Source organism: Pyrenophora tritici-repentis, chromosome 1 (genome assembly GCF_003171515.1).
Source record: "Pyrenophora tritici-repentis strain M4 chromosome 1, whole genome shotgun sequence".
NCBI classification, from domain to species: Eukaryota; Fungi; Ascomycota; class Dothideomycetes; order Pleosporales; family Pleosporaceae; genus Pyrenophora; species Pyrenophora tritici-repentis.
Genome location: NC_089390.1, coordinates 6580010 through 6597899, shown reverse-complemented (window position 1 = coordinate 6597899; position 17890 = coordinate 6580010). Strand labels below are relative to the sequence as shown.

General features: G+C 52.7%; 5 protein-coding genes across 5 annotated transcripts; 3 read left to right on the top strand and 2 right to left on the bottom strand.

Annotated features, from left to right (window-relative positions):
• Positions 1-451: 451 nt before the first annotated feature.
• PtrM4_025760 (FAP multi-domain protein) lies at positions 452-2283 on the top strand (the record flags this gene model as incomplete). Its single annotated transcript, XM_001932330.1, has 4 exons — positions 452-777; positions 831-1491; positions 1556-2124; positions 2196-2283. The coding sequence occupies 4 exons, from the start codon at positions 452-454 to the stop codon at positions 2281-2283; spliced, it is 1644 nt and encodes a 547-aa protein (XP_001932365.1).
• Positions 2284-2549: 266 nt separating this feature from the next.
• On the bottom strand, positions 2550-4694 carry PtrM4_025750 (IMS multi-domain protein; the record flags this gene model as incomplete). Its single annotated transcript, XM_001932329.1, has 1 exon — positions 2550-4694. The coding sequence occupies one exon, from the start codon at positions 4692-4694 to the stop codon at positions 2550-2552; it is 2145 nt and encodes a 714-aa protein (XP_001932364.1).
• Positions 4695-5706: 1012 nt separating this feature from the next.
• On the bottom strand, positions 5707-12907 carry PtrM4_025740 (AAA-27 multi-domain protein; the record flags this gene model as incomplete). Its single annotated transcript, XM_066103673.1, has 3 exons — positions 5707-9042; positions 9133-12763; positions 12819-12907. The coding sequence occupies 3 exons, from the start codon at positions 12905-12907 to the stop codon at positions 5707-5709; spliced, it is 7056 nt and encodes a 2351-aa protein (XP_065965875.1).
• Positions 12908-14509: 1602 nt separating this feature from the next.
• On the top strand, positions 14510-14747 carry PtrM4_025730 (uncharacterized protein; the record flags this gene model as incomplete). Its single annotated transcript, XM_066103672.1, has 2 exons — positions 14510-14519; positions 14569-14747. 2 exons carry the CDS (start codon positions 14510-14512, stop codon positions 14745-14747), a joined length of 189 nt encoding a protein of 62 aa, XP_065965874.1.
• Positions 14748-15409: 662 nt separating this feature from the next.
• Positions 15410-16188, top strand: PtrM4_025720 (uncharacterized protein; the record flags this gene model as incomplete). The annotated part of the gene is made up of 2 exons (XM_001932327.2): positions 15410-15471; positions 15516-16188. 2 exons carry the CDS (start codon positions 15410-15412, stop codon positions 16186-16188), a joined length of 735 nt encoding a protein of 244 aa, XP_001932362.2.
• Positions 16189-17890: the final 1702 nt, after the last annotated feature.

The window sequence follows — 17890 nt, the reverse complement described above, 5'->3', positions numbered from 1 at the left end:
CAGAAGCGACTTGTGTTCGCGCGAGTGGAGTTGGTCGCAGGACGGGCTGCTTCTAAGGGACTTTAAGCTCTGCACACTGCATCATCAGGGACATTTAGTGGTGGACAGTTGGTCATGTTATCTGTCACCGCTAATCCTCACGAGTCAGTATGTCACTTTGCCCTCGGATGTGTAGTCCCGCAGCATTCTTCCATTAGCGGCCTTTACCCGGGCCATAAACTCTAGAACTAGGCCGTACTTGCCATCAACGGGCAAGTTGTTTATCTACCTCGCCCTATTATCTACCGAACCCCTCAACTTCAGCAACTTCAAGTAACGCTCCGGACATACTCCCGTATTGTTGCGCTTGGCCGCGCTGTAGACCCGTGCCGCGTGACCAAATAAACATGGTAGATGTCGCTGCCATGTCGTGTGCGAAATTCTGCACTTTCCACTCGTTGCGACGTTCGGTATGATTGCTTTCGCGAGGTTTTGGGTCGCTGCGACGTTGTTGGCGCAGCATGTGTGCACGGGCCGGACTGTGTTTGGACGTAATGCGACCGAAACATTCGCAGATGGGTTGCTGCGCGAGTCAATGGATTGGATGGATATGTACTATGACAGCGAAAGAGGATATCTATACAGTCTGGAGGCCAAGGCACTGACGCATGAGACGAGGGCCAGTGTGTGGTATGCAGCGGGTTTACTGGCCAGAAACGAAAACGACGATGTTGAGCAAGCGGTCAAGATTGTGAAGAATGTTATCGGAGGCCAGTTCAAAAATGAGAGCCAGCAGTGGTATGTTTTGTAGTGCCACAGGCTGCTGGTGTTGATGCTGACACCACATCGAGGTTTGGCAACTACCAAATTTATCCCGAGGAGCCTACGGTCGGCAGCGAAGCCTACCCTGCCAAGATGTACAACTCTTGGGATCCCAATTGGCGCGGCTTCGTGGGCACGACTTTTGTCTTGATGTTAGAAGAGTTTCCGCATCTTCTTCCCAAGGATGTGCAAGATTACATGGTGGAAAGTCTGTTCAACACCACCATTGGCGATAGCTACCGCGTTGGCGGCGTAGATGGCGATAACTTGTATCCCGCATACAGCAACCCATCCATTATGCGCGCCTTTGTCTCTGGCTACGTAGGCCGCCGCGTAAACGACTCAAACATGACTACGGCCGGTGAAGCCTACGCCAAACAAGTCATTGATCTGTTTACCCGCGACGACACATTGTCTGAATTCAATTCTGGCACCTACGCAGGAGTGTCTCTTTGGGCACTTACGCTCTGGGCGAAATACATGCCACGGGATAGTCTAATGGGCGAATACGGACCACAAATGATACGCTCCACATGGACAAGTCTAGGCCAGCTATACAACGCCAACCTGAAAAACGTAGCCGGGCCCTGGGACCGCGCCTACGGCTTCGACATGAACCGTTATCTCAGCATCCTCGCACTACAAATGTGGACAATTGTCGGCAAGGAAGCGTCGCCCATGCATCCCAAAGTAAGTTATTCCTCTTCCAACACAAACATGGAGAAAATCTGATTGAACTAATACTTCCATCCAGCCTTACGCAATGGGCCACAAAGATGACTTCGCAATCGGCCCCCTCATCGCTATCTTAGCACCATACCACAATACCCTCGTCCCCGACGAAACACTCTCCGCTCTCACAACCTTCCCCGGCACCCACACCGTCCACACAACCGCCTTCTCACCCCCCTTCGACACCTATCCCCGCAACATAACCGCCTACCTCTCCCCCAGCCTCACAATCGGCGCAGAATCCTTCTCCGAAAACGTCATTGGCGGACCCGCCAAGAACCCCAATTCCTTCAACCCGGCCGTTGTGCAGTGGAGTCGTAAAGATGGAACTGTCGGCTGGATGAGCTTGTACGCGCAGGTTTACGCACTGGATGTGGTTGTTGGGGAGGGCAGTTTGGAGTTGAGTTATCCGCAGGGGAATGAGACGAGTGCGTTTTCCTTCCTCGTGGGGACGAATGGGTGGGGTGGGAAGAGGGATGTTGGTGGTTGGGCGGATGTCGAGGGTGTGAGGGTTAATGTTAGTGGGTCGGTGGATTTGGAGTATGGGGTTGGGTTTAATGGCATGTTTGGGGGGGAGGGAGAGGTGATTAAGTAAGTTTTGAGTTTCTTTTTTTCTTTTTACGACCGACAGAGAAGGAGAGATTTGCTAACATCTGGACTAGTGACTTCGAGTTTTGGAACTTCACATATAAGATGCTGGCAGGGAGTAAGGAGGTGCCGAGGGTGAGGTTGGAATTTGAGGTTGTGTAAATCTGTGGGCTGGGGAATAAGGAACGAGAGAAGGTATAGATGAGGGTATGTATATATAACGATTACGATATACCGACATCTAAGCTTGTATGAATCAGGCCTAAACAAAGATTGTGCGGTCCTTGTTAGATGCCCTAAACTACCTCCACGTAAGTCCTATCATCTACACGAACATAAATCCATATCGACATTCATACATAAATTTCATAATAGCGATAAGTACTCATTCTAACATAAACATGAACATAAATATGAATATACAAACCTCATCCCCCCCTTCCAAACGCCAACCTAGCCTGTCCCTTCTCCACCCCACTCGCACCCCCAGGCGGCCTCCCCCTACCCCTCGATCGCTTCCCCGCACCACCCCCCTTTCTCGCAGACTGCGGAGGCTGAGCAGGAGTAGTCCGTTCTTCCTGGCGCATCTCCCTCGACAGATCGAGCGCGAAGTGATAGTCGTCATGTTCTGGTTTCTCAACTGGGGGGAGGTGGATGTTGCATCTTGGGCAGAAGAATGTTGGTGCGGAAACTGGCTGTGGCTGTGGTGGTGGGGGCGGGATGTTTGATGTACGGTGAAGTTGACCTGAGGGAGGTGTATCCACGGTATTGTCTCCGTCACTGCAATGCTTTCGTAACGGCGGTGGTGGTGTAATCGGTCTCTCCACACCATCAAAATCATACCGCTGTTCCTGAAACCCCTCCTCCCCCTCCCCCTGTTCATCTTCCTCCATCTCGCCCCCGCTTTCCTCGCGCGTAGACTCGCTGTGCGCTTTCAGTAGTACCGCTCTCGCAGCATCAAAGTCTTTCTTCTTATCATCTCTCGGACCGAAGAAATTCGCAATGTTGCCTTTTGTTCTGCGTTTCTTGGCCGGTGGCTCGCCGCCGCTACTTGCACTTCGCCCTATCGCCGTCATCATCGTCGACGACATCATAGCTTTTGCCTCTTCGCCGCGGACGAGGAAGCCGCCGATGCCCTTGTTACCCGTGATGCCGTCTTCGAAGCCGCCGACACTGAGGGAGAGGTTCGAGCAAGGCCAAGCGCGGCCGTCGACAACGACTTGGGCTAAGAGGTTCTTTGCAAGGTCGAAAAGTATGGTTTCGGAGAGCGGTTTGCCTTGTGGTATGGGAGCCTGACGACTCCTTGTTTGAGCACCCTGTCGGTGGTGCAGGTTTATGCTTTTGGGACGGCGCTTGTTTTCCAAGACGCCTTCTTCGACGCAGCGGGAGAAGATGTCTGCGACGAAGATGCGGAGCCAGCGGACGCCTTGCTCGAAGGAGTGGATAGCCGGGCGGAACGACTTTGCCGAGAGCATGCTTTTGATTTGGGTACGTGGGTTCACTTCGCTGTTGTCTTCGCCGCGGATGATGGAGTGGATCCATGTGCCGGTGTCGTCGCCTAGTCTCTTGAGTTGGTCCAGTGGTTGTTCGACGAGATCTCTGACTTTGTCTGTGCCGAACATGGCAACCACTTCATCACCTAGTTTGCCGCCCAGCATACGGATCTTGGTAAACTTCATATCGGAGAGGAAGTGCTTGACTGCGCGGTTCCGGATCACGGTCTGTTGGTTGGGTTTCTTGTATCCAGAACCTAGTTTCGATAACATCTTGTTTCGTGCAATGCCCCCGGAGCATGTATATCCCAGTGTATCTTTGATATGCTTTCGTACGTCTCGCACAATTTCAGACGCAATCACCATGCACACATCATCCCAATCTGGATCTCTATCCTCTCCGTCTTCCTCGCCCGTCTCCACAAGCGCATCAGCCGCCCAATCCAAAACCGTTGTAGGCACCTTTGGCAACCGCTCCGTCGGATCATCATACGGCGCCGGCCCTCTCAACTCGGGATATCTCTCCAACAATATCGTATGCACCTGCGCACTAAGATCCATAAAAACCTCATCAATACTCGCCTTCTCAACCCGTTGATCCTTATCCGGCAAAATCTCCTTTATACACTTCAAAATTTTGCGACTCTCCTGGCGATACGGGTCCAAGCTAACTTTATGCGTCGCCATGTCCTTGAAGCTATTCTCGTGGTACGCCCATGTCTCATCGCCCTCCTTCCACGTCGCAACATGTTGTAGAATCAGCTCGGGACATTGCTTCAACGCCTCGGTAGACGTGACATGGCGGCTGAGGCCGAATGCGCGCGCGGGGTAATTTATAGCGATTAAGCCCTGCCATTGTTGGACTGCGAGGGGCTTTGATGGATCGATGCCGAGGCGGACGGTTTCGCACTGCGCGTAGAAAGCATCGAGGTCGACGTGTGCGATTACGCGGAGGGGCGTCTGCGGACTGCAAGTTTTGAGCTGGTGGAGTTGTTTGTAGGTGAAGTTTGATTTGGGGATGCGGCGCGGGGACGTGATGGAGAATTGCGACGAGTCGAAGTTGGGGGATGACGACGGCATGATGCGTGTTTAGTCATACGATGTCATGATCAAATAGCATAACAAGTACAGTAGGTTGATTAACGTGCTATATGCGATATCACATCGTGGAAACAGACACGCCATACAAGCGCGACCTGGCGCGTGTTCCCGCGATCCCGTGCATGCGCGTCATTCATCTTTATGATCGCGCTAGCCGAATGTAGGTAAGCAGATCTAGAGACTACTAAATCTTTTGTATCCAAAAGTCGCCAAGTGTAGAAGAAAAACTATTAATTGTTATACACCACTAACAATGATTGCTATACACATTAGACATACCTAATAAGGGGCTGACACTGATTGTTATACTCAAGTTACTCCTAAAGAACCTGAGCTGATACGCATAAAAAACGTTGACACCATCCCTCCTCAACCACCATTATCTCACCTGGGGCCACGCCCTAGTACTCCTGTGTGGGGACACCGCTTAGCACATACAACCACGGCAGGACATCACATCAGAAAAACAAACATGCAAAGGAAAACGCAAGTCAACATCATGAACGAAAGAGATTTGTTATTACACTCATATACTGAGCGTCCTCTGTACAGGCTTACGGCCGTAATAAACAGGGACATGAGAAGTAGCCGCTTTACGCCAGCGACCAATTGAATCGAGATCCAGGCCCAAACGCCAAACAAGACAAAAAAAGACACCCGTCGGGGAATGTAACGTCCAGACGCCCCCATATCCAACCGATAATCGTGACACTCATTCATACCCGTCTTCGCCATTCATTACCCGTCCTCGTTCACGCCATTCAGTCATCATTTGTAGGCCAAAGCCAAATCAACTCCGTCATGTGTGCAAACCACCGATCATGTGTCATGGTCCATTTGCTCCTGCCCTTGTCAAGCTCGACGACGTATTCATCAGCGATGCCAACTCTTAAACCCCAGAGGGGGCGAGTCAAAGCTTCAAACCGACAGATGCGGAGCGAGACAAAGAGCATAAGCGTTGTACATAACACTAGACACAACCGAGTGATGTCTAGCCAACAGTGCTTGCCTCCTCCTCAGCTGCGCGTCGGAAGTAGTCGGCGTCCACCAAAGCACTGTTGCCGAGGTCGGCAGTAGGCAGGTCGATACCAAGGCCCGAATCGCTAGGTGGAGCATAGCTGTCCTTCATCTCTTCCCTGACAGCGTCGACCGCGCGAACGATATCTGATTCTGTTGGTAGGTCGACCTCGCTGTCTGCAGTAGCGGTCGAGATCTCGGACGCATTGACATCAGATGGCTCAATGATAGCTGTAGGCTCCTCATCTTCAGAGTACTCGGAGCCTTCGTCAATGGGCTCTTCACCTCGAGCGGCGGATTGGGTAGAGCGGGCGCCATATGAAGTGCGGCGGTCGTGATCAATATCGCTGCCGGTCATGTAAGAGGAGCCAGAAGCGTAGGTGTATTCACTGCCAGTGCCACCGTAGCTGGAACGCCCGTCATAGCCGGGTGTCTCGCCGTCGGCGTCGTTCTCATCGTAGCGGCTGCCAATGCTATAGCGGCGCTCGGTACCGGTCTCACTCTGTATATCTTCCTCGATGATAGAGTGCGAGAGAGGTGCTGAAGCTTCATGTTCGTCTTCTTCGGGAAGCACATCATTCTCCTTGTTGGCAGCAGCGGCATTAGGTCGAGTACCCCAAGAACCCTTTCGCGAGTAGTTGCTTGTCTTCACCGAATGGCTGCGCTTGATTGCGTTATTGCCGTTGGTCGCGGTATGGGTAGTAGGGTATGCCTGGGCTCCAGTGGGTGCGTTGCCGCTGATCTGACTGAGCGACAGGATACGACGTTGTGCAGGGTTGGCGGGTGCACCGGGGCGACGGATAGCAGGACGAGGTTTGAGCGCGAGAGACAGACCATTCGCTGCGGTACTTGGAGGTGGCATCGCCTTGCTGTCCTCGTCTGCAGCGTCTGCGTTCATACGCTTCTTGAGCTTCGACCCGCCCTTCGTCATCATAAGAGCGCGGGAATGATCCATGATACCGTTCAGGATGCGACGCTCTAGTGCATCCGCTTTGGTATCCATAAAGTGCAGCTCTTCTCGACGGATTTCAAGCGCGGTATGGAGAGAGGAGACTTCGCCTGTGAGTCGAACCTTTTGGTTGGCCAGGTTTTCGCGTTCCGCTTGAAGGCTAGCGACAGCAGCCAAAAGCTGGTCCTTCTCTTCCTTGAGCTCAAGCATGGTACGCTCCTTCTCTTCTTGCAACTCAGCCATGACACGTTCCTTCTCTTCCTTCAGCTCTTGTACAACTCGGTCCTTCTCAGCCTTCATTTCCTGAAGATCTGTGAAGAGTTGCTCCTTCTGGGTAGCCTTCTCTGCCCGAAGGCTCTCCAGGTCAACTTCTAGCTGTTCTTTCTGAGTCGTCCTGCGCTCAATGAGCAGGGCAAGCTCCTCGGCCTCGCGTTCCTTGGCGTCGTTACCGTCGGTGATGAACTGTGTCTGTTTTGCGACGAATTCGCTCAGCTCAGTCGCAGTCACCTTGACTTGAGCATGGATCTCATCCAGCTTCTCGAGGTTACCGATCGCCTTACCCGCCTCATCAGCATGGCCCAGGAGCTTGTCAAGCTTCTCATGAACAGCACCATCGTCGTAGTTGGGCGCTGGTTCGATGGCAAGCAGCTTGTCGAGTTTCTCCTGCACAGCGCCATCGTCATAGCTGGGCGGTGCTTCAATCGCGAGCAGCTTGTCAAGCTTCTCCTGAACGGGCGCGTCATCGTACTTCTCTGGCAGCTCGATCGCCGGTGGGGGAGCAGGCAGAAGCTTGGGCAGATTCTCAAAGTGGGCTTGCAGCTCTTCGGAACGAGCCTTGGCCTCCTCAGTCCATGCTCGAGCGTTCTCATCCGCCTCTTCCTTGGACTTTTGAGCGTGTTCATAGTGAGCCTTGACGAGAGCTTCGATTTCGTGTAATGCCACCATGAACTTGGGGTGATACTCCGTGACGTTGTCCTGGAGACTGGTAAAGATGGTCTCGATGTTCTTGATCTCGTCACGTGTGTGTGAGTGCTCACCCTTGTCGTCCAGCTTCTGCTCTTCAAACTTGGCAATTGTTTCGAGCTTCTGCTCCTCGAGTTTGGCGATGGTCTCAAGCTTCTGCTCTTCAAGCTTTTCCAGCGTTGCAAGCTTCTGCTCTTCGAACTTTGTCAGAGTCTCGTCGACCTTGCCGATGACGGTAGTGGAGTCGGTAGAGAACTGAGTGGTAACACCCTCGAATCGATCGTTCATACCGGCTATCGTAGCACCAAGTGTGTCGATGGTCAAGCGAAGTTCGTCGGCCGTAGTCTTGGTGTTCTCGAGCATCTTCTCCTGCTCCTCAGCCTTCTCTTTCATGACCTTGGCAAGCTCATCCGCCAAAAGTTGAGCATCGTCGTACTTGGCCATGAGCGTGTTGAACTTATCCTCCAAGCGTTCTGTAAAGTCCGCAACGATTGCATCCTTGACCTCGTCATGCTTTTCAAGGTACAATGCAGACTTCTCTGAATGCTCGTTCTGCATGCCTGCGATAGATCCGTGGGCACGCTCGAACTCCCTTGTGAGAATCTCCATCAACTCCTTCACATCAGCAGTAACGTTGCTTGCACCAATGGTTTCCTCTAGTGCCTTGAAGGAAGCTTGAAGGTTCTCGATCGGCCCACCTTCGATGAGGTTGGTCTTGATTTCGTCCCTCATCTCGTCCAAAGCCGTCTTGACACCAGTGATGTCCTCCACGATCTGGGTAGCCTCCGCTTTGCGTGCATCAAAGTTACCTGCCGTTCTGAGAATGTCTGCTTCGTAGGTGTCCTTCATTTTCTCATGGCTATCGCGGAAGTCGTGGATCAAGCCAGTGAGCTGTTCCATTTCAGCCTTTGAGGCAAGCTCCTCAGGATCTGGGATCTTCAAATCATCCAGCTTGACCTTGAGATCGTCCACAAGCAGAGTCACAGCATCGATGTCTGCCTTGGTCGCCTGTGGGTTGGCCTCATCTTCCGGTTTGGCAGCCTTCATCTCGTCTAGAGCAAGCTTGATGTCGTCCGCAATCACCTGGATGACTGTAACGTCGGCCTTGGTTGCACCTTCGTCTTCGAACTTCTTGGCGAGTGCCTCCAGAGCCTCGGACGTAGTCCTAACAACGAGCTCAACATCTTCTAGGTTCTCCTTGGTGACAGCAGTTGCAGGATCCGGTAGGACTAGTTCCTCAATCTTGGCCTTTGTGTTCGCAAGGAGTGTCTCGATGGCGTCAGTATCCTCCTTCTTGGCAAAGCCTTCCAGAGCAGGTGGCGAAGTCTCACGGTCCTGCATAAGCAGCACGGCGGCTTGAACATCCTTCAGAAGCTCTTCGATAGCAACGAGATCTTCCTTCATCGCTGATCCTGTGGCAGCGACGGCTTCTGACGGCGCGGCAGCGGCAGCGGTAGAGGTTTGCATGTTGGCGTCCATGGCATCCACCTTCTCCTGGATCTGAGTCAAGATGAGCTCCATCTTGGCCAGATCAGCAGATTGTGCTGGTTGCAGTTGTGGCGGCTCCTCTTGCGATGCTTCTTCAATAACCTCCCGCGATGTAGATTCTTCACTGTCCGGAACTCCCGCTAGAGCAACTTCGTTACCTGCTGGAGCGCCATCCTCCTCGACAGCCACCTCCTGCCTAGTGCCTTTGAGCATGTCAATATCCTCACGCAGGGCGTTCAGACCTTCTTTGAGGGTCTCTAAGATCTCGTGTGACACGCTCATGTCGACAGGCTTCTCGGCCATCTTGACGACATCGGCTCGAAGCCCTTCGATTCCTTCGTTCATCGCGTCGATGATTTCACCAGTAGCAGACATTTGGCGATCAGGGTTGGTCTCGAGCTTCTTGTCAAGATGTGATTGCAAGTCATCAAGACCAAGTTTCAGAGCCTCCAGGACTTCTTCCGTGTCAGCGCGTGAGTGTTGTCGGGTCAGGTCATCAGAATGGCGCAGCTGCTCTAACTCGCCACGGAAGGCCTCTAGGATTTCTTCGTTGAGGCCAGCGGATGTGAGGTTAGCCTTGATCTCATCGAGAGCAGTCTTCATGACCATAACCATCTCGGTCTTGTCCTTGTCGCCGGCAGGCACAAGAGCATTACCGAACGATTCCCTCAACGACTCAAGCTCTGTACGAATTAAAGCAAGATTGTCCTTTGAAGTAGCCTCTTGTGAGGTGTTCAAGCCTTCGAGTAGCTCTCGCACAGCGTCAACGATGCTGTCTTTGTCGGCTGTAGCACCTGACTGAACGAGGGAGCCACTCAGGCTCTCTTTGAGGTTTTCGAATTCCTCCTTCAGCGAAGCGAGCATGGCGTCGTTGGGTGTGTTTGCAGACTCCTTCTCAGCGATGAGAGTATGTAGACCGTCGAAGCCGGCTTGAAGTTTTTCAAGGATATCATTCTTGTTGCTAGAAGTGTCACCAAGGACAACCTCCTTGAGCTGATCGAACTCATGTTTAATAGCTTCGCTGATATCATCGGTGGAGTCGGTATCATCCTCGGCTCGGAGCGCAACTTGCGATTTCATCTCCTCAAAGCCAGCGGTGAGGGCAGCCAGGATCTCTTCGTTGCCCTTGGCAGACGGCAAGAATTGAGTGCTCAACTTTTCGTGAAGGTTCTCGAATTCCGACTTGAGGTATGCGACCATGTCACCGCGGCTCCAGGCCTGGTCACCACGTGGACCCTCAGCAACATAGCCCTGAACATCTTCGCGTAGCTTATCAAGCTCGGTCTTGATGTGATCAATCATCTCGCCGTCTTGCGTGATCTCCCGAGGTTGATTGACTGACCCTTGGAGTTCAGTTCGAAGACTTTCCAGTCCTTCGCGAAGTGCTGTGAGAACCTGCTCGGTATCCTGTCCACGATCGGAGGAGATGCCTTCGAACCTGGCGTGGGTGTCATCAAGTATCGACTGTAGACGCTGCATGACTGCTTCGTTGTGGGATTCAGTCGCTGCTCGAACAGCATCTCCGATGGTCTCTGGGGGAAGCTCGAGGTTTACGGGTGCGGAACCGTGTTCAGAAAGCGCGTTGCGAATGACCTCCTCCAGCAGTTCTCTGGAAAGAGCATCAGCCGGTGGCTGAGTGCTAAGAGCAGGCTTCAGCTCCTCCAAAGAATCTCGAACAGCCATAAGAATCTCTTCGCGAATCTCATGAACTTCGTTGATTGGAGGCGGTAGTTGAATCTTCTCTAGGGACTCGTGTAACATGGTTTCGATTTCCTCCTTTGTGACAGCACCAGAGCCGTTGAAGTCTTGGAGGCCTTCGCGGAGACATTGCAAGATTTCGTCACTGCCGAGACCAACCTGCTGTACTTCGATACTCGGGTTCAACTCAACGCCGTCGTAAGCTTCACGCACTGCGCTGATGATTGCCTCCTTGTCCAGTGCAGCTTGAGCAGATGGTTGGTCCAGACCGCGCTCCGCTAGTGCCTGCTTGACAACGTCGTAGACCTCGTTGTTATCGACAGTGTTGCGAGTCACAACAGAAGACATGGACTGTCGTCTTCGCTCGCGCATGACCTTGTCCATGTGCTCCTTCAGGTTCGCAAGACCCTCCTGGACGATGGCGTTGATGTCCGCGGTGGCCTGACCAGACTCAGCTTCGGTTGCCCTAGCCTGTTCGGCCTCCTCAACCTTGCGGGCAAGTTCACGGCCCATGCCTAGAACCTCGTCCCTCAGTTCTTGGACAAGCGTCTTGGTGGCCATGGTAACACATCCGGACTCGGCGACACTGTCCTTGATCTTCCGTAGGAACTTCAACATCTCCTCGCTCACGAAATCGGCAGCCTTGGGGCTGGCATAAGCCGCCTTGCTGTCAGCCGATAGAGTTCGTGTGAGCGCGCCCGATCCTGGCGATGGCTGAAAAGATGCCGATCCGGGTGGGTGCACCATTGAGCCCTGCTTGACGAACTCGGCCAGTTCAGCCACCTTCTTGGCTGTCTCTCCAGTGGCCTTGTCGACCAGCTTTTGTAGACTCGCAACCAAACGCTCCTGGCCATCCTTTGTCACCATCTCGCGGATGATCTTCTCCAACATGGCGACACTAGCGGCGCCCTCGACTGAGTATGGGTTCGGGCTGCCAATTCGTTCATCCGCCCAAGGACTAGTAGATGTCATTCTGGGGAAGGTGAACTGCTTTGTCGGGGTCATGTGGGGATCTTGGAGATTGAGGCTGCTAGACCGGGAGGTGTCTGCGTTGATGGCGGCGTTGGCGGCTGCTTGCTGCTTTTGTGACATAGTGGATAGGAGGTCCTTGAGTGACTTCCGAATGTCCTCATCGCGTGTGTTGGTGGCTTCCTTCAGGCTGATCAAATCAGTTGCATTGTCCTTACTCCGCCGGCTCAACTGTGACATGTCTTTCTGCAGACTGGACACGATGTTGTTGATGCTGAGAAGCTGGCTGGAGATGTTATCGAACGAGTGCGGTGGTGGCGGCCCGTGAACTGGCGCGGAAGCTGGTGTGGGCACCGGCGGCGACCGTGGTGGTGTTCGTGCCGTATCTTTTGTGACGTTGGACAATGGCGGATCAAGAAGGTGCTGAGGAATGGACATGGTCTGTAGGGCCATCATGGTTGCAGACGGCGGTGTGTTCTCGCCCAAGATGGCCCTGTTGCTGGGCCTTAGGGCAGGTGTGTCTTTGATCTCGAATCGCGGAGCCGGTGAAGGCGTAGTATCTTTTCCGAAGTAGTCCCTCTCGAAGTCGCGCGAGATGGGTCGCCCTCCCCTACTCGACGGCCGGTCACGGTCTGGTGAGCGCTCGGGCGACCGATCCAGGAAGGGCCGCTCAGGCGAGCGGTTGTCGAGATAGCTGCGTAGATCGCGAACGCTGCCTGGCTGTAGTGACTGCATGCGCTTGTGTGTTGTGCCTTTGATCAGAGACCGCTCGGTCGATGTGAGCTTCTGTGGCATAGGATTAGTAGTGTATGAGCTTGCAGGTAAGCTCTCTCGCGCCTTCTCCTCAAGCGCCTTCGCCGCCTGCATGATGGCTGCGGATGTGTTGGGACGTGTTGTCAGGTTTGGCGAGCCTGGATTGATAGGCAATGGCGGAGGCGCCCGGTCAGGATCAGCACTATCCCACCTGAAGCTATGTCAGTCACATATGGCTATATATTTTACGGTGGGGAAAGACAAACATTGGAATCATCCGGTCAGACGAGAATGAGTGCGAGTGCCGGACGAGCTCCCGGTCGCGCGAGACTTCTCGGGACTCTGACGAAGACATTGTGATGTGGTGGTGGTGGAGAGGATGTGGTCAGACCAGTTTGTGTATCTCGGGTGGAGTGGGGTGCCTGGTGGGAGGATGGGAGAGCGGGAAAGTGCCCAAGGCAGGTGGAGGGCGGGAGATAATTTCGAGTGCACAGCTGAGGCTATCTTGGACGCGAAATGCTTCAGCGATCCAGCGCAGGGTATATAATACTTCGTGATATTCGTGAGGGTAGAATGCGTGCGAAACTGAGCTTGGTGGGCGGCTGCCGTGTTGATCAATAGTGTTGGGATTTGTTTACGTGCACTGACCAATAGGCGATGACGATGGCGGCGCGACTGCCAACACAGCCGTCGCTGGGGCAGCGACGGCGCGAACGGGATGGACCCAGTTGTAGGATTGCGCCAATTAGATGCGAACATGCCATTCGCAGCGGTGTAGGACGAATAATGCCGCGGTCAAGCAAAGGTCCTGAACCACAACAGGGCAATAACTTCCTGTCGCCCTGCTGTCGTTCCTGCAGGTCCAGTAGTCATGTGTCCTGAACCAGCGGGAAAAGTACAATGCGCAACCACAGTATCATCGCTAGTTATACAAAGACACGTCCAGTTTGGGAAGAGCATATCCTACAGAGTCGATGCTTGCGTCAATTGGGGCTGGAATACACAGGGCAACAGTGTCCCGGGCCCTACCGCAAGCTGTTTGTACATCAACACCAAAACTACACGCCATATCATGCTGAAGGGAGAGTCTATGAATAACATCTGGGTACATGGATAGACCAGGGGGACACGCATCCCGTTCGGCGCGACACTTACGCGGATCTAGACACTATAGTTTCGTTGTTAAGACATGATCGTGGGCAGTAATCAGTCGCGATACACAGACGACCTGATATGAACCATCGACATCAACTCTGCGACGCAGCACAAAGAGGTGACAATCGGCCTAAACAGAAGGAAAAGGCGCAACCCAGGTAAGAGATATAGGGTTGCTGCTGTGTTCACGATGGAAACCCAAGGTCCAGGGACAACCTTGGGAAAACAGAGTATTGAAGCAATTGAAAGATGGTAGCGAGTACGCTGCCAAAGAAAAGGCGAAAGGTTGTGGAACGACAACAAGAGACTGAAAGATCACATCTGCGGGCGTGACCCTCAGAGGAATGAGGGCGCGACAGATGTAATTCGATGACTGATACCACAGTAGGCCATAGTGGTAGGTGAGAACGAGTGCCTTCGAGCTATATAGATAGTGTCTTTGCTGTATCTTTCGAAAAGGAGACATGAGGGTGTGGGACCTCCACGATACGAGGCGTTGATGATATGTGGGGTAGATAATGCAGGGGCGACAATTTCTACAGCAGAGATCTTCACTTTTCAAATTGCGCAGCACGTGGTTACACTGCAACGCCAATGGGCCGACGAAAACTCTTCGTGAGCTTGTCCATGCTCTCTTGAGGAGATGTCTCTTTGACATTGAAACTGAGCTTCTTACTGAATACGACCAAGGCTATGCGGCGATTATCAATTGGTGGAGTGGCTTGATCTTTTCGATACAATCAAAACCTCATCATAATACTAGGTATCAACAAGGTGGGGTATCAATGACATTCAATTGCGCATGGACCTGTGTACGTACGCGTCCATGCTCCCATGACTGCTAACAGCTGTTTGTTTCAGACCTTACGCTTCCCGGAGCTGTCGTCATCCCTAGTGTCGACGATCGCAACGCTGTTATCGAAGTTGAAAGCTTTGAGGCTAGGAACCTCATAGGGAAAGTGAAAGACCAGCGTCATAATACGAAGCTTGCATTCGACCAGAGCTCACCCACGGAACACGCTGTGTCTCATCCATGGTGATCACCTCCACTTCAAGTGTTTTCTAACGGTACACGAGCCGAAGTACGAAGATGCACGTACTAGAGAACATGACCAAGCTTCTACGGCAAGTCCCTGACCACGTGCTTACCAAATTAAGGTTATGACGTCGGATGCCATTATTGGCGCCATGTCCAAATCAGACAATACACGAACTCCCTCTTGAGCTTTATTTCCCCTTTTCACACGTCTCCATCCACCCAGCGAAAAAACTTCATATCTTGCTGGCGCATATTTCAACACCAACGATAAATGTGAAGTGATAGGCATGCGTTTGATGAGATTTCCCCACTCATCGACCAACAGCGCTCATGTACGGAGCCTTGATGGCCGATCAGCTCTGAACTCGTGCTGACAGCTGCCCTGACTCTCGGCTAACAATCCCGTTCGTCGCGATCGACTGTAGGTAACGGCAGTGAGACGGAGATTTTCAAAACCTCAAGGAAGGAGAGATCTACCATGCCCCTGATAATCGCTTCATCCAGAAAGTGCTTATATTCAGCCTCACAGCGCTCTCACCAGTTGGACACGAGTTCAGTCATTCGCTCATTCACTCATTCAATCTTCTTCTAATATCTCAATCTATACCGATCCATTACAGCAAACGACTTCGAAATCGCAAGCTATTACACTCTTTTACAATCATGAGATTCATTCAGACACTCGGTTTCGTCTCTTGCGCTTTCGCAGCTGCTCTTCCAGTCGAGTAAGTTTTCTTTCTCACCATCACTGCATTTCTAATATTTGTAGCTTTGAGAGGCGCGATGTTGCAGGCCAAGATGTCGCAGGAACAGTTGGCAAGGTCGTTACTGTTCCCGGTGCGGTTGTCAATGGAGCATCCGGTGTGCTTCAGCGCGATGCGCCAATTGTAGGCGATGTCCCAACCGCTGCTGAGAAGGTCGGTGGTGTTCCCGGAAAGGTCGTCGGCACTGCTGGCAACGTGATTTCACGCGACCTCCCCGTTGTTGGCGACACTCTCTCCAGCGTGGAGACGGTCCCCGGCTCTGTCGTTGGTGGCGCTGGCAACATTGTTAAGCGCGACCTCCCCGTTGTTGGCGACACTCTCTCCAGCGTGGAGACGGTCCCCGGCTCTGTCGTTGGTGGCGCTGGCAACATTGTTAAGCGCGACCTCCCCGTTGTTGGCGACACTCTCTCCAGCGTGGAGACGGTCCCCGGCTCTGTCGTTGGTGGCGCTGGCAACATTGTTAAGCGTGACCTCCCCGTTGTTGGCGACACTCTCTCCAGCGTAGAGACGGTCCCCGGCTCTGTCGTTGGTGGCGCTGGCAACATTGTTAAGCGTGACCTCCCCGTTGTTGGCGACACTCTCTCCAGCGTAGAGACGGTCCCCGGCTCTGTCGTTGGTGGCGCTGGCAACATTGTTAAGCGTGACCTCCCGTTGTTGGCGACACTCTCTCCAGCGTAGAGACGGTCCCCGGCTCTGTCGTTGGTGGCGCTGGCAACATTGTTAAGCGTGACCTCCCCGTTGTTGGCAACACTCTCTCCAGCGTGGAGACGGTCCCCGGCTCTGTCGTTGGTGGCGCTGGCAACGTTGTTAAGCGCGGTATCGACAGCATTCCAGTTGCTCCCCAAGTCATCGACGGCGTTGTCGCGCCAGTTGTAGCAGCACCTGGCACCACCCTCGCCGACGCGATCCCCCAGTAGAAGTAAGTCTACCCTTCAACTACAAGCGATACTCAGCTAACAATGGCCTTTAGGAAACGTCAATTGATCCTGACCAAGATCACTATGTCCTGGAACCACCCAGTACAAGGCTGTATGATTCCCCGAGATGATACGAGACAAGCGACGCCCTACAAGATTCCTCGATGACCTGTGTCTGGGATATGTGGGGGATTCTATTCGTCCAGGTGATAGGAGATGTTCTTCCATAGCCCACCGTGTTCAACGCCGCTGTCCTGATAGCGCATCTCTTAATAGCACTATTTCATTCTGCATGTTTTGACTGTTACTCCACTTGTGGCTGTGCTGCTATATATTTCCATCTTCCTCTTCGTACCTGAACATTGACCCTGCCCTTACTATGCAATTATTGCTCTTTGACTCTGCCTTTGTTCCAACACTGATGCCGACTCAGCTCCCTGTGCCATCTGATAGACTAACAATGGCCTGAATTAAGCCAAATAGGCTTTCCCAAGTTTTGAGTAGATCCCAGATGTAGAAAAATGCAAGAAACTGTTGTAGTTTACTATGCTTATCGTACCCCAATTACAACTTTCCTCAGTGGTCCGATTCCACATATCCACCTCCTATAAACACTCTACGGTCCTATTCCAACAAAAAAAAAGCATCATCCTGATCCTCATCGTCGATCGTGACTAGCTCTAACTATGCCCCGCCTTTGACACCTCACATCTGTCCATCCCCCAATGATGCCTGCGAACAAATCCGTCTTCCCACATGGAAAGAAAAACCATGTAGTTCGGGTACATATATGTAGGTGCCGACAAGTTAGGAAGTAGTATTGCAAAACAAGTATAATCGAAGCCATGTCAAACAGCGAAGACGCGACAATTCTGCCTGTCGCTCCATGACGTTGAGAAAAAGCAATTCTCCCGCCCAAAAGACGATAGCGTACAACCCACCAAAACCCCATATCCCAAACTACCACCACCTCTGCAGATCGCATCGCGTCACCCATCACCACGACAACCGCAAGCTGAGCACCGTACTTACGTATTCGGACCTACCACCCAGGTACAGTAAGCCTGATATATACCCCGAGCCCACATTAATATCCCGATCACGATCACTCGATTACACCCGTAAACCACCACAGCTTGCGATCGAAGTCGAGATATCTCGGCGGTATGACGTGAGATGTATGCCGGAGTGTAACCGATGGGATTTCATTTTCGTTCGGGTAGAAAGTGAAGCAAGGGAGGGAGGGTTCGGTGTGCGTGAGTGCTGTTGAAGAAGAAGGAGACGGAGGATGTGGGGTTTGGGTGAGACTGGGTGTGGACGGGGGTAATATGCCGTGGAGTAAGGATGACAGATAGTGTTGAGGGGTGGGTTTCCCATGTCCGGTCTGGGGAAAGAAAAAAGGTCGGATGTATAAACCGACACCACTAAGCATCCGGAGCATACTTGGGATGGAAAAGCTACAA